The following is a 15848-nucleotide window of genomic DNA, read 5'->3' as shown; positions in this document are numbered from 1 at the left end:
GAACAGCAGGCCCGCGCCTGCGCGGTCACTGCTCTGAAGCCGGGGCTGCGCAGGCGCGGGCCTGCTGTTCTGCGCATGCGCAGACGGCAGGATCGGCGGACGAGGGCGCGCAGCTACGAGCAGCTGCGCTCAGAACATGGTGAGTAGGAGGGGTAATGTGGCTAGCGGGGCGTGGAGTAGCCGCCTCGTGTAACCTCAGATGCGGCTACTCCACGCCCCGGTAGCCGCATAAGTAAATTAACATATATAAGTAATAAAAGTTTATAAAACAGTGCGGGGACGTGAGGATTAGCCCTTAAAAGGGCTATCCTCACGTCCCATTGATTCACCTACCACCCGATCTACCTTTATAGGTAGATTTGTGGTGGTAGGTGCCCTTTAAAGAACTGATCTTGCAGCTGGGTAGACTGTAGAATCTTCCAGTGGGGCTACTTGAGTAAATAGATTCCAGAATTCCAGATGGTAGATCACTGAGTGGATGGTGTGAAAACTGCATGATATGTTAGGATTTATTTCATTTTATAAAGTTTTATTATACATGGATAATTTTCTTTGTCATGGGAAAAAAAAAGAAAAAAAAATAAGTTTCACAGAAAAAATGGTTTAAAGAAAATCTACCATCAAAATAAACCATAATAAACAAGGGGTGCTTACTCATAGATCCAGACACTGTAACTGTGGTAATCTTCTTACGTTTGTTGCCCATGGCCTCCTTCCTTCTAATAAGCTCTTACAATTATCATCCCATAGCAGCTTGCCTCTTTTTTTTAATTTGAGGGGCATTTCATTTTGCCTCTCAGGATCAGCCCCAATTTTCCCACATTTTTGCTAAAATTGTACATGATGGGGGGGGGGGGGGGGCAAAATACCTTGACCCGGCCCTGATTAGCAAAATTTTAAAAGTTTATGTCAGATGGAAGGAGGTCATGGATAACAAATATCAGATTACCATAGACACTCCGCCTGAATCTAGTAGGTGATGCTGATTTATCATGCTTGATTTCTTTTAAATAGTAACCATCATTTTAGATGATTTTTGATATTGTGTGGAGGGGGCAGTTGTGAACATTTTTCTCATATACTTCATTAACAAATTCTCCTTAGTTTGTAAAATAACAGGCTGTAAAGTGCCCCCTAGTTACTTCAATGTTGCTAGGGAAAATCTCTCTCTTCTCTCCTGTTTTCTACACAGCCATAGGTGTTAACTCTTTCTGCTCTCACTCTGCTGCAGTATGCTTTGAGAATAATTTTCAAACATCAAGATGAAAGTGAAGGGGTTAATGCTCACTACCAGAGTTGTTTAACCAAATACAGGGAGATTAGATGTGAGCTCATGCTGCCTCCATAGACCCACCCTGTACAGGCTGAAATATGCATCTCTATAGGAGGGAGTAGGTTGATTCTTTTACAAACAAAGTAAAATTTGTTAATAAAGTGTATTAGAAAAATGTTCACTACATCCTCCCATACACAATACAATGAATTATTTCAAATGACGGTTACACTTAAAATAAAAGTGATTATTAAAATATATATCTTAATTTTTTATTCCATAAATGGTGCCATTGTTGTCTGTGGGCTGTGTTTGGCATTGCAGCTCATCCTTTTTTAGTTGGAGTAAGCTGTTTCACCAGGTTTTGTTGATTTAATAAGCCAACACATTTTCTGGGAAAAAATTCAGTTCAATTATTTTCTACTTTTGGACTGAAAAAGCTAAGTAGGAACCTTCACTTTCTGTAAATGGCTTTACATATTTATTCAATATAGAGAGACAAAAGAGGAAAATATGGAGCAGCACTTTGTAATAAAAAATGTTGGGTGCAGGTCTTCAAAAGGTCTAACTAAAACCACAGCGATCCTTAATAAGAAACGATGAAGCAGCACTCCGTAGTGAAAAAAGTGAAGTTTTTTTATTCCACCATTAACAAGCAACGTTTCGATTTCTCCATGAAGGCATTATCAATTAAGCTATCATGCTTGATAATGCCTTCATGGAGAAGAGAGACTTTGCTTGTTATTGGTGGAATAAAGAAACTTCACTTTTTTCATTACGGAGTGCTGCTTCATCGCTTCTTATTTATTCAATATGTTTTATTACATATAAAACATCTCATGAAATAGATGAAGAAGCGTCTCTATACCATTCAGTTTCTTAAATAAAATGTAATTCTCTTACCGATATTCAATCACACTTCCAAAAGTGTAGGAATTGCCAGTTATGGCAGTGTTCAGAATAATGGGTGGTGGTCCACAGGAAATTATCTGACAAATGGGGTAAGGCTTACTCCACTTTCCTTCATCCGTGCACACAAGATCTGGTTTACCTTGCATTGTGTAGCCTGTGTGGCAAGTGTATTTGATTGCGTTGTCAATGGTTGAACTGCTTCCATTAATAAAGGCATTTGGGATAATGGGTGGAGGGCCACACAAAGACTTTCCACAGTATGGAAATCCCGCATTCCATTTTCCTGCAGACTCACAACTGAGTTCAGAATGTCCAAACAGTTTGTAGCCATCATGACATTTGATCTTGATTGAATGGCCACAGTTGAAGTTGTCACCTATAATCTTTGCATTTTGAACAGATGGTTTAGGACATTCACAAGGGAGGCAACTGGGAACATTCCCGCTCCACATACCACTTGCTAAGCAATGTCGTGTTGGACTTCCATGTATTTCATAGCCAGGAAAGCAAATATACTGAACATATTCATTGTATTGAAAACTGGAACTGTTGAGAAAACCATGAGAAATATCTTCTGGAGGACCACAGTCTATAGGAGTACACCGTGGGGCTTTTGTACCCCATGTCCCATCCTTTTGGCAGGTAAGCTTTGATGGACCTTGTTGTTTATAGCCCTCATTACATTTATAAATTATGGTGCTTCCAACAGTATATTCTCTGCCCTCAATCTTTGCATTTTCAACAGCCTCTGGTGTTTTACATGTGATTTTTAAGCATTTGGCCATTGTTCCACTCCATTGTCCATCCTCAAGGCATGTTCTGTTCTTATCACCTTCAAGCAGGAAGCCTTCCAAGCACTGATACTCAATTTCTTTTCCATAATGATAATCATTTCCTCTGACGTGCCCATTTATTAGGACTGGAGGCTGACCGCAGGTAATTGGGATACAGATAGGTTCTTCTCCATCCCATTGTTTATTTTCTTGGCATGTTCGTTTACTTGAGCCATGTATTCTGTATCCTATGTCACATTTATAATGGACAGTGCTCATATATGAGTAACTGGATGCTTCAATGTATCCATTTAGTATCGGATTAGGGGGCTTGCAAAATATGTTAGTGCATTGTGGAATGGCATTACTCCATTTCTTTGTAGATAAACATGTGCTGTTTTCTGAACCAATAAGTTCATATCCTTCTTTACATTTATAATAAATAGTGCTATCAACGGAATGATCAGAATTATGTACCATACCATTTTCAGGAGCTATAGGTTCATTACATTCTATAGGCAAACAAACAGGGGCACTTCCATTCCATGTGCCATCTTCCTGGCAATGTAATAATGGTGTACCAGAAATTTCATACCCATGGTAACAACTGTACAATATAAAAGTTCCGTACAAAAATTCAGAGACGTCATTAGTAATATCCTTCAGTGGATGCTTGCCACCTGTGTGGTCAATATGTGGAGTGGTCGGAGGTGGGGTAGTGATAGGTGCATTGTACATTTCATGTTTTAACTCGCCATTAATTACATTTTCATCATATTTGCTATACTGTCCAAAATCAATGTGTGGTGGGAGTCCACAATCCGTATGGACACACATTGGAGTAGGACTTGACCAGCCTGAATCTTCACAAGTAATTATGGCAGGTCCAGTTAACTGAAATCCAGGCATGCAACTATAAATTATCATGGCACCATACCTGTAATCCGCTCCTTCTACAAAGCCATTGTCAATAGCTTGAGGAGGGTCACAGGCGATCTCTTTACAGGCTGGAGGATCAGCATCCCAAGCTCCTGTTTCCAAGCATGTAATAATAGGCTGTCCTTGAAGTTTAAACCCTTTGTTACATGAATAGGTTACAGTCTGTCCATAATGAAGACTGTGTGAAGAAAGTTTGCCATTGGGAATATCTTTAGCTCCAGGACATCTGATAGGTTTACATAATGGCAGTCCACCCAGCCAGTTTCCTAGTGGCCCACAAATTAATGTGGCATTTCCCATTAACTCAAATCCAGGTTTGCAGGTATATAGAACGGTGCTGAGATAAGTCAGTCCTTGAACGTCAACAATTCCATTAGGAATTTCATCTGGTTGAGGACACTCAACTGGGACACAGCTTGGAAGATCTGGACCCCATATGCCATCTGCTTGGCATGTTATTTCAGATGGTCCTTTAAGTAAAAAGCCATCCATGCATATATACTGTATTGTAGTACCATAATGTAGAGAAGGAACTGTTTTGGGGTCTCCAAAATCAATATCTGGTGGCTTGGGGCAGAGAACAAGTTTACACACTGGAAAAGAATCATTCCAGTGCTGTGATGGTAGACAACGTAAAACAGCAGAGCCCTGGAGAACATATCCCTCTCTACAGGAAAATTTCACAATTCCTGTTTCATTTGCAACTTCTTTAAGCACTAACTGGTTTTCTAATAGTGGTGGTTCTTGGCATTTTGATGGCACACATGAAGGAAGTTGTTTTTTGTCCCACTTGCCATTTTTCTGACAAGTCCAACTAGTTTCTCCAACAAGTTCATAGCCCTCATCACACACAAATTCAATTTTTGAACCAACATCAATAGTTGCACCTTTAATGTCACCATATTTTAGAGGTGGTGGCTTTTCACAGCTTAGTAGGGTACATGATGGTATAGACTCACTATACCACTGTTTGTTTGACTGACATACTCTCTTATTGCTACCAAGTAGTTGGTATCCAGGTTTGCAGGTATATGTTACTTCATCTTCAAATACAATACCCGTTTTATTCTACAAAAGACAAAAAATGGCAATTAAAATGTTAACAGAAATTATTGGCTTTCAACAAGTTCTACGGTAAGTACTTCTATATGTTTATATGGAGAAAACTTTAATATGTCAGTTGAAATCTTGACACTATTTAATTATTCATCACTGTTGTATGCTTGTCCAGTTACCTTTGCCTGATTTTATTTTATTTTACTGGAAGTTGGTGATATTAACTTCTAGCCTTCTTATTCTTCACACAAGAACCAATCACTAAATCACCGAATGCCAAGCAGCTTTATACTGGCAACATATAAAAATGCATTCAATTCACCTGTAGCTGCCAAAAATTATAGTTCTGGAACACAAAATTTCATTGAATACATGTATTTGAAATATTGTGATTACTCTACAGATTTTTCTAAAAAGGGAAACGTGAAAAATGTTACAATAACACATAAAAAATAGATCCAGAATTCTGGCCCATATAATTATAACCACATTCAAATTTTAGTGACACAAATGAGTAGGACAGAAACAGATTAAAAAAAGATAAATGCTAGAATGCAGGAAATAGGTGAGAAGCTCAAAATTCTCAGCAGGCTAAGGGCTCTTTCATACAAACATGTGAAGTCCGAGTAAATGGGCCATATGGTGACCCAATGCCATGGGCTGCACATATTACAGTGGATGGGAGTCCTTGCATTATGCACCGCCCTTGGGATCGGACCACCTTATGGCCTGTTTACATGGGTTGATCGCGTTTGTGTGCAAAACCTCATAATCTGTGTGCACCTCATCTATTACCTTCGTGATGGATGAGATAGGTTAACTAATTTGCATGTTAGCTCTCTGCATATAATTCAATACAAAAAGCCTCTATACTGGAAAGTGAGGCTTAACTATTAGTGCAGAGAGCAATGTATGTTAGCTGTGTAAGGAGATCTGGAAGAATTATTAGTATGAGTACAGTATATTTTTATAAGTTGTATTCAGTTAGCTAACACAATTATGTGTTTCCCGCAGAACATTGAAAAACAATGAGGAAATTTTCAAGACCAATGTTCCCACCCTTCAGCTCTGAGTACACTGCAGCAAAATAGAATGAACTCCAAACAAGGAAAAAAAGCAACAAATTTGTAGGATCAGACATCAATGGGGTGTAATAACTAGGAGGACCTGAAAACTTGTGTACTCTTTAACGCCTGATCAGCTTAACAATTGTCCTTCTCTACACAAGACTCTGCTAGAGATAAAGATAATACATTTGCTCTTTAAGCAAAACATAAAAAGGTAAGTTTAAAAGAAAGGAAGTAAACACACACACCTCTATGATGCCATTCTCTAGTTCAGGTGGTTGGCCACAGGACACTGGATGACAAGCTGGAAGCCGTCCACTCCATTCACCAGATGCTTGGCACGTTCGCTTTTTTTCCCCTTTTATATAGTAGCCTTTATTGCAACTGTAAGCTACCACTGCATCAAAGCTGTAGTTATTTCCACTGACGTAGCCATTTTTGATACCAGGTGGTTCTCCACAACGAACTGGTATGCACTGAATTGTTGTAGGTGATGGGTTCCATTGTCCGCCACGCATGCAGTCAATTTTAGAGGTTGTGTTTAATATAAAACCTTCCAAACATTTGAAGGTAACAGTTGTACCAGAGACAAATTTCGCTTTGTTGATTGATTCCAAAATCCCATATGGAACAGCAGGAGGTTTCTCACAAAATTCAGCAATGCAATAGGGCATTTCTTTGCCATCAGGAGGTACCCACTTTCCTTGGGAATTACAGAGCATTTTGCTGTTGTCGTCCATACTGTATCCATCAAAGCAGTAATAGTATGCAGTGTCTCCATATAGTCTATGAGCACTGTCTGAAGAAGCATGGTCAACATTTGGAGGTTCATCACATGAAACAGCCATACATTGTGGATTATTCTCACTCCATTTACCAGTTGCCAAGCAGGTTATCGTTTCTGAACCAACCAGAGTATACCTGTAAAAAAATGTAAAATGTAAAACTACATCCTAATTTACGATTAGATCTAAATTTGAAACTCAAAATCATTCAGCATTTTCTATTTCCAACAGTTCATCAAACAACTGCAATTTCATCACGTGCATCCAAACATTTTTATCTGAAGTACCAGACACTATTTTTTAACATTCATTAATCCAGAGCAATACAAGTAGCAGTTTACCTTTTTGGCAAATTCATATAAATGTTACCTTGATTCTAATCCTAGTGGCAGAATATAATAATGTGTTTAGCATACGAGGAAGCTGGAAAAAAAACTACAAATAGGGTAAATTTGACAAAAATATGCGACAGGCTCTGTTTTTACAGCTTTGACTTTATAGTACAAAGTACACATTATTCTTTAGATTATTGCAATCATGGAGATACTAAATTTACATTTCGTTTTTTGATTATATTCCAAATCTTTCAGAAAAATAAACATTTTTCTCATCACCATATTCTGCCAAAACTTTTTGGTGTACAGAGCTGTATACAGAATATATTTGTGTGGGATTAGCTAATGTCATTCATATTGTTTTGGGAACTGACATTTAGGATTTTTTCTTTGTAGCAGCATTCACCATATGAGATAGTTATTTTATATCTGGTAGACCTGATTTTTTTTTTGTTTGTTTATTGTGTGAGTTCTAGGTATATTTTTATAGAGTGCATTCTAGGCATTTAAAAAAATAAATATTTTTCAATGTATTATTAACCTCCTTCATCTAGGGTGTTTGAACAAGGGGGTCTGATCTTCCATTCAACTTTACCAATACAACTTTAGTACAATAAAGTTGTATTTTGTATTATGCAGCAGACACCTGCCCTGTATAGAGAGGACTCAGCCCAAGAGTCCTCTTCATACTCTTCAACTACTGTGCTTTTACATATACCATTATAAATGTTAAAGAATTGTCTCTAGTAATTAGGAATATAAAAATGTTTAGAAGTGCCTGTAGAAAGTACTCTGCTCTTTGTGGTGATTTGCTATCTTGCAGTCTTTATTTAAATATAAGAAAAAAAACATTTGTGGCAATGGACATTTTCTACATACCCTAACATAATTTTGTGTCCCCCAAAAAACCCTATTATTACTTGTCATTGCATCCATATCAACCTTATCTGCAGTTTTTTTATTTACTATATTATTTAAACTGTAAAATAGACGCAGTAAAAAACAGCGCCAAAATAAGTTCCTTTTGCTAATTGTTCATCCTAAAAAGCATAATAAAAGCAAAAAGTAATATGTACTCCAAAAGAGTACTGATAAAAATGTCCACTTATTCCACAAAAAATGCTCTCATACAACCCCATTATAGTAGATGGCAATTTAAAACTTTTCCAAGGAAAGGTGTTTTATTTGTAAAACAATAGCAGAATCTATTTTTTATTCTTCCCCATAAAGAGATAAATAAGTTATATATACATTTATATATATACATTTCCCAATAAAAAGTTAGGGCTCTGGGAAGTGAACATTTTTAAAACTCTTGGTCACTGAATCCCCTCCTTGAGGGGGGAAGCTACCCAGGCTGCACCCATATTGCCATGTCACATAAAATAGATAACATCATGCGCTTTGCCAAAAATAATATAAGAAAACTGTTGTACCCTTCTTTACAAGTGTACGTTACTGTGTTTCCATAGATGAAGATGTTTCCTTTGGAGATGGCATCCCTAACAATGGGAGGAGGGCCACAATTTACCAGTTCACATGATGGAGGCTTACTACTCCAGTTACCAGAAGCTTCACACATCAAAATTGATGGACCCTGCAAACTAAGTAAAAATGTTGCTAATCAAATCACAATCACAGTAAAAAACAAACAAAAAAAAAAACAATGAAGAACAGGCTACATGGACACAACAACAATGTTAACCACAGGACAAAAGATTTTTAGTAAAGAAAAACTTTTGTAAATACATATTGATCAGAAGCTGACTGGGTATATTTAGTCCTAAAATTCCCTTTTCAGCAGGACTGCAGTGGCTAACAAATTTTGTCTGACTTGTGCAGTTTCACAGCCACAAACAACAGCCTTTGGTCCCTTGCTTGCAGCCCATCTGTCATCAGCAGTGCATGATACTGTTCAACTCATATGTCTGAGTTTGTGACTATATGGTGCAATACAAGTCCTGTTCTATTATTTGTGGCATGGGCAGTAAGCTAACATGGGGTGATTGAATCCATGGCTGGAGGTACAAGCCCAAAGAAGGCAATGGGGACATGTGCTAGTGGATTAAACAACAGCTAGTACACAGCCCCATTATACATTTTGTGTGCATGTGGCCTTAAAGTGGTCCAGTTTTGGCAAATATTATTATTTGTATATTGATATACATGCAATATCAACTTGGTCATGTTATTGGAAAATTGCATAACTGCAATATACAGGCGGTCCCATACTTAAGAACACCCGATTTACAGACAACCCCTAAATAAAGAAGGACCCTCTGACCACTGTGACCTCTGGTGCAGATCTCCGAATTCTTAACTATAGGCCCAGACTACAATGATCAGCTGTAAAGTGTCGGTAATGAAGCTTTATTAATGATTCTTGGTCCCATTACAGCAAAAAATTTGAAACTCCAACTGTCACTAGGGCAAAAAAATTTTTTGTCTGGAACTACAATTATAAATTATACAGTTTCTACTTACATACAAATTCAACTTCAGAACAAACCTAAGGAACCTATCTTCTACTTAACCCAGGGACTGCCTATACATTTATTAACAATTTAATAATATCTTATTATTATTATTATTATTATTATTATTATGTTGTAGATAAATTAGGAATATCTTGCCCTGTCTGCATCAGAAACTCAAATCTTTGTGTTTAGTTTATTCCTTAAATTATTGTGAATGTCCTGGCTGGAGGAAAACTGCACTCCCACAGCAATGCCCCACTGATGCTTGACTCATTTGTACTGACACTTTTCCTGCTGAGCTTTCGGTAAACCATCATAAAATCATAACTGTTGCTTAAAAATGGGTTTGCAAACAAATTTGCTGATGAAGATACTTCCTGCAACGAATGATACATTTTGGATACATTACCTGTATCCCGTGTCACACTTATATGATGCCGTTGACTTGTATGTTAGACCACTTAAAGTAAAACTCCCATAAGCTATTTCATTTGGTTTGGAACACGTGACCGATTCACAAGATGGGACCCCATTATTCCAGGAACCATCAGCAAGGCAAATAGTTTCTTCATTGCCTATTAATGTATATCCTTTGTTGCATCTAAAGTGAGAAATAAAATGCAAATAAAATGTCTTTGCAATTTTTATTAATACAAAATAAATTTGATCTTGGTAGGATGGAAACAGCACTCTATTACTCTATATACTCTGTATTAAGTAGTATATCCTAAAAAAGAAACAATAATAGTTGAAATTTGGCTTATTTATTCCATTTTAAGAAGTCCTGGGGGGATTCGTTAATAAGTCGCAGGCTCCGACTGTGCAAAGTTTGAAAAATTAGTCTAGTGCTGCACCAGATTAAAGGACATCTACCATCAGTTTACTGTTGGTAGATGTGTTCTAGTAAGAAGTTCCTGAGGAACATTGTTTTTGGGGACTTCTTTAATTATAAATTTAATATGCTGCAATCATGGAAATATAGAGTAATATAGGATGCATTTTAGTTTTTTGTGGGAAATCTGTCATCTTTTGGCACAGGTGCAATACTGAATTCCCCCCGATACAAATAAAACATATTTGTTACCTGAAAATAACCGTCATGCCGTATGTGAAGTTGGATCCCACAATACTGCCATTCTCTGGAACTGGTGGCTCCCCACATGACACAGCTTTATGACATTGAAAAGAAAAATAATATATAAATACTGTTGAAATGTATGCATTCAGGTACAGTATGTACTAAAAGTTATATTATTGCCTTCTGTGCAAAGTAAGTTTCTACTCATGGTGGTTTTGTCTGGGTGCTCATAATAAGTAATAACAAGTCCCATGAATGAAACATCTAAATTTACAGGATCACGGTAGAGCTAAAGATCAATGGTTGCCCAGACACTGGGACTCCAAGCAGTCAACATAAGGGGCCCTTGTGAATGAATGGTTGCTGTGCATGTGTGAACCACACTCCATTCCTTTTTTTCGAGATGCACAACAGCATCATCCAACAGCTCCATAGAAGTAAATTAAGAGCTAGTCATCCTTTCACAGCAGAGTTTCTTTCACAGGTACTTTATTTCAAATAACTGATCTGTAACCAACCATGAAATAGAAGATAAGAGAATGGATTTATTAGCAGAAAATATTAGTTGTTTTCAATATGTAAAAAGATTCCTCCCAAATACTTTGTTCTATCAGACTATTACCCAATTATCTTAGTTTCAAACGTACTTATAATCCCATCTCTACAGGCAGGCCTATCACACTAACTGCATATAACTTTCACTCTCTTTTCAATAATCAACCCTGTGTACTCTTCCAGTCTATGTAATCCCTCACCACTTAATTCTATTAAGCAGGTTATTCTCCCTCTCTAAATATAAATATTGGCTGAACATGCACCATTCTCTATTAATCTATCTATCTATCTATCTATCTATCTATCTATCTATCTGTCTGTCTGTCTGTCTGACAGACTGTCTATACCAAACACGCTTGGTATACCGCGGTATAGGGCGGTATACCGAGCATGTTTGTTTTATCCATAAGGCCTTTTTAATCTTTACTCTTGTGAGTATTTCCATTAAAACAATTTTTACGATCAAAAAAGTACTGCACCATCGTTTTTTTCCTTTCTCTTCCCAAATCTAAGAAGAAGAACGAAGAAAGTGGAACGAGTAGTGGAGGAACAAGTTCCCGGGTGGGAACAATTAGGAGTAGCACTGAAGCTACGAGCTACCTTGAGAATCCCCAGGAGGGACGCCGTGCCGAGCTACCTTACCCTGTATGAGGATTTTTCATGCCCTAGGCATGCAACGCTGAGGACATTGGGTATGGACTAAGGACTGTCCCTGTGAGTACCAAAAATATCTGGTTGCAAAGGTACTGCATCTTTTTTCCTAAATGTGGAGTGGATGAACGTAGAGGCGGAGGATTAATCAATTTTGTCTGTCTGTCTGTCTATTTATCTATCTAGGTATTTGGAAGAAGCGGGCAACACTCCAAGGTTCAAAATCAACAAATGGTATCTTTTTTGAAGTAAGTGGCGACGTTTCGGTGTTGTACACCTTTTTTAAGCAACACCGAAACGTCGCCACTTACTTCAATAAACCTTGGAGTGTTGCCCGCTTCTTCCAAATACCTATCTACAGAAGGACCAGGCCAGGACCTTTGGGGGCGCTGCACCACTTCTTCTTAGGAACTGTGCGGACTTAAATTTTACCACATCATCTATCTATCTAGCTTTTAGTTTTATCCCTTTTAAAGTTTATACAAGTACTATCACCCACTGTGTTACCTCTTCATCATACCTCTGCATACACTGAATTTATGCACACACACCTACATACTCTTATATTTACACTGTATTCATGCACATACATTATCATACTCAAAAATATATTGCAAGCATGCACTCACATATACATAGTCCTGTATATACACTGCATTCATGCACACACATACATACTCATATATACACTACATTTATGCACACACATATACATACTCTTGAAGATACACATCATTCATGCACCCACATATATACAGGCAGTCCCTGACTTAAGGACACCCAACTTACAGACAAACCCATCTGTCCACTTTGACCTCTGATGATCCTCTCTGGATACTTATCTTTAGCACCAGGCTGCAATTATCAGCTGTAAGGCATCTGTAGTGAAGTTTTACTAATAATCCTTGTTTCTCTGACAGCACATCATTTAGAAAATCCAGTAGTCACTGGGATAAAAAACATCAGGCAGAAAGGATGCATCATCCATTTCCCCAGAAGCTTAAATCTAGTACCATATGTAGGAAGTGAATTCTGGACTTCTAGGGGTTATAATATTCAAGTCTTAATCTTCCCCTGCTTGTACATAACTTATATACAGGCTATCTCCTACTTAAGGACACCCGACTTACAGAAGAAACCTAGTTACAGATGGACCCCTATGCCCACTGTGACCTCTGGTGTAGCTCTCTGGATGCTTTACTATGGTCCCAGATTGCAATAATCAGCTTAAAAGTGTCTGTAATGAAGCGTTATTGATAATCCTTGGTCCCGTTACAGCAAAAAATGTTGAAACTCCAATTGTCACTGGGGCAAAAAAATGTGTCTAGATCTACAGTTATAAAATATACAGTTTCGACTTACATACAAATGAAACTTAAGAACAAACCTATGGACCCTATCTTGTACGTAACCCAGTACACTACATTCAAGCACGCACTTACATACACTTAAAACGGTGTTTATGCACACACACATACATACATACTGTTACTATGTCAGAGTCTTCCTCAATTTCCACTGTCAGGCCACTGGAGCAATGTTCAGACTGCCAACTGAAGTGAACCAGATAGAAATTCAGCATCTTGCCAATGGCCATTCTAAACTGAATGTGTCTGCTCTCGTCAGATCGCAGCAGCAATGCCGCTTCAGGCCTGGCAAGTACCAGCATGGGAGACTGGCCGGGAATCCCAAAAATCCAGCATCTTCTCAGCCTGACTGAGGAGGACTCTGAAACAGATGTATTATCATTAACATCTATGGAGCCCGATGCGACTCAGGATCATTTGCATAATTTTTGTAAGCCTTTTTTTATTAAAAATCAGAGTTTAAGAAGCTAAAAGAAGAGCAGATCCTGCCGGTATGTCAGTGTGCTTTGTTTACAATCCTTCATCCTGGCGGTAGATGTCCTTTATATGGAAATATGTCTTCTTAACCTGTTACTACAAACTTGAACGTACAAAACTTGTAGCAGTAGATTAACATAATAATGTTACTTTAAAAATAACACCTTTACCAATTTTTTTGTACCTTGGCAGTAGGGTAGTTTGACATTCCAGTCACCAGAATCCAGGCATATAACTTTTACACTTCCAATCAAGGCATATCCCTCATTGCATACGAAAGTCAGTTCACTTCCAACACCAAAGTAGTTACCAGAAAATTTTCCGTTTTCTAACTCACCAGGATTATGACATTTCACTGGTTCTATAATTGAAGTAAAATTAATATTATATGGATAGATGAGCAAGCTTTTCAGTTTGCTTGATGCATGATTTGAAAATTGAATATGTGTTCATTCTTTTAACTGAATATTATTTTACACTTAGAGTGATTGCGTTAGGGTGTTTAAGCTTCTGTACCAAAGGGCAGTAAAACATTTATGTGAAGAGGTTGAGTTTGGTGATAACATAACTGTAATAAACATTTTTATGGAAATCCTGTGAGTAACAAATTATTATTTGTACTTAAAAACTCCTAAAAGACAGTGAATACAAAGGAGAATATATGGCTTCTAGGTTTCAAATCTTAGGATAGCTTAAGCACTTTTTTTTCTTCTGTTTTTTTTCTTCTGTTTTTTTTTCTTTAAAGCCAATACTTGAAAATGGTATACATCTCCAAGCTCGACATATCCATCTCTTGGGAGAGCATATGAGATCTTATTGATTTATTTTAACTCAAATAAAGTAGATTCATGTGGAATAGATAACCATTTTACTAGAAATATAAAAATACCATTTACTAATATTTTAAAGAACCTAAGCTAGAACCTAAGCTAGATATGATTGGGGAGTCGGAATGGTTCTGGGCTGAGAACGTAGGAACAGCTGACTTATTAACGGTTTGGGATGCCTACAAACTACATTTAAAGGGGATATATTCCAAGTATATTAAACAGGCAAAGATTCAATTTGGATTAGAAGAGCGGAATTTGAAACGGGAAATGAGGGAAGCTGAGCAAGAACTACTGGTATCACCAACGGAGAGTTGCAGGGAGAAAGCTTCGAAAAGAAGGGATGCCCTTAATAATTTCTTAACGCAAAAAGCGCAACATAAGTCCTTTTTTAGGGACCAGAATCAGTTTGTAGAACAGGGGAAATCAGGTAGAACGTTAGCGAGGTTGATCCAGTATAATGGGAAAAATAATACAATATCTGAGCTCAGGGGAGAGGATGGGAAAATAACAAGGGAGCCATCTGAAATAGCACAAATTTTAAGCAACTTCTATGAAAAATTATATCAGTCCCAAAATGAAGCTCCGATTCAGAGAATTAAGGAATATTTGAGTAAATTACAGGACCAGAGAATCTCCCAGGTGGATAGGGAAAGCTTGGATGCCCCAATCTCAGTGGACGAACTAAAGGAGGCACTTTTCTCGGTTAGCAAAGACTCCTCCCCGGGCCTAGATGGAATCCCATTTGCCCTGTATAAGAAATACCATGGTACTTTGCTTTCGAAATTGGAGAAGGTGTGCGGGGAAATATTTCAAAGAGGGACAGTATCCAGGTCAATGGCAGAAGCAGGTATTATATTGATACCAAAACAAGACAAGGATCCCTTGGATGCAGCCTCCTATCGCCCTATTTCGTTGTTGAATACCGATGTGAAACTTCTGGCCAAAGTATTGGCGACAAGACTACAAAAGGTAATGAAGGATATTATACATCAAGATCAGAATGGATTTATTCCTGGAAGGAGCACGGGGGACTGCATCCAGAGGATGTACTCTGTTATCGAAATGGGGGAGGGAGAGCTCCGCTTCATCCTGTCACTGGATGCTGTTAAAGCATTCGATAGGGTGGAGTGGAGCTTTCTATGGGAGACCCTTGAAGGGTTTGGAATGGGCCCAGCTTTTATCAGATACATAAAATGCTTATATAGCGCGCCGGTAGCTAGAGTAAGAGCAGTGGGGAGAGAATCGGAAGCTTTCCCACTATCTCGGGGAACCA

The 15848-nt window shown here is 38.0% G+C and overlaps 1 protein-coding gene across 4 annotated transcripts in view; it reads right to left on the bottom strand.

Annotated features, from left to right (window-relative positions):
- SVEP1 (sushi, von Willebrand factor type A, EGF and pentraxin domain containing 1) overlaps positions 1 to 15848 on the bottom strand; it is a 238977-nt gene that overhangs the window by 63193 nt on the left and 159936 nt on the right. For all 4 annotated transcript variants that reach the window (XM_072154359.1, XM_072154368.1, XM_072154377.1 and 1 more), the window contains exons 33-38: positions 13930 to 14106; positions 10702 to 10786; positions 10027 to 10218; positions 8577 to 8744; positions 6269 to 6941; positions 2177 to 4965 (exon numbers count right to left, since the gene is read on the bottom strand). In XM_072154359.1, coding sequence (XP_072010460.1) covers positions 2177 to 4965; positions 6269 to 6941; positions 8577 to 8744; positions 10027 to 10218; positions 10702 to 10786; positions 13930 to 14106 — 4084 coding nt within the window. The remainder of the gene's footprint in view (positions 1 to 2176; positions 4966 to 6268; positions 6942 to 8576; positions 8745 to 10026; positions 10219 to 10701; positions 10787 to 13929; positions 14107 to 15848) is intronic.

The sequence above is a fragment of the Engystomops pustulosus genome, chromosome 1 (genome assembly GCF_040894005.1).
Source record: "Engystomops pustulosus chromosome 1, aEngPut4.maternal, whole genome shotgun sequence".
Lineage (NCBI taxonomy): Eukaryota > Metazoa > Chordata > Amphibia > Anura > Leptodactylidae > Engystomops > Engystomops pustulosus.
This window is presented reverse-complemented; position numbering and strand designations above follow the sequence as displayed.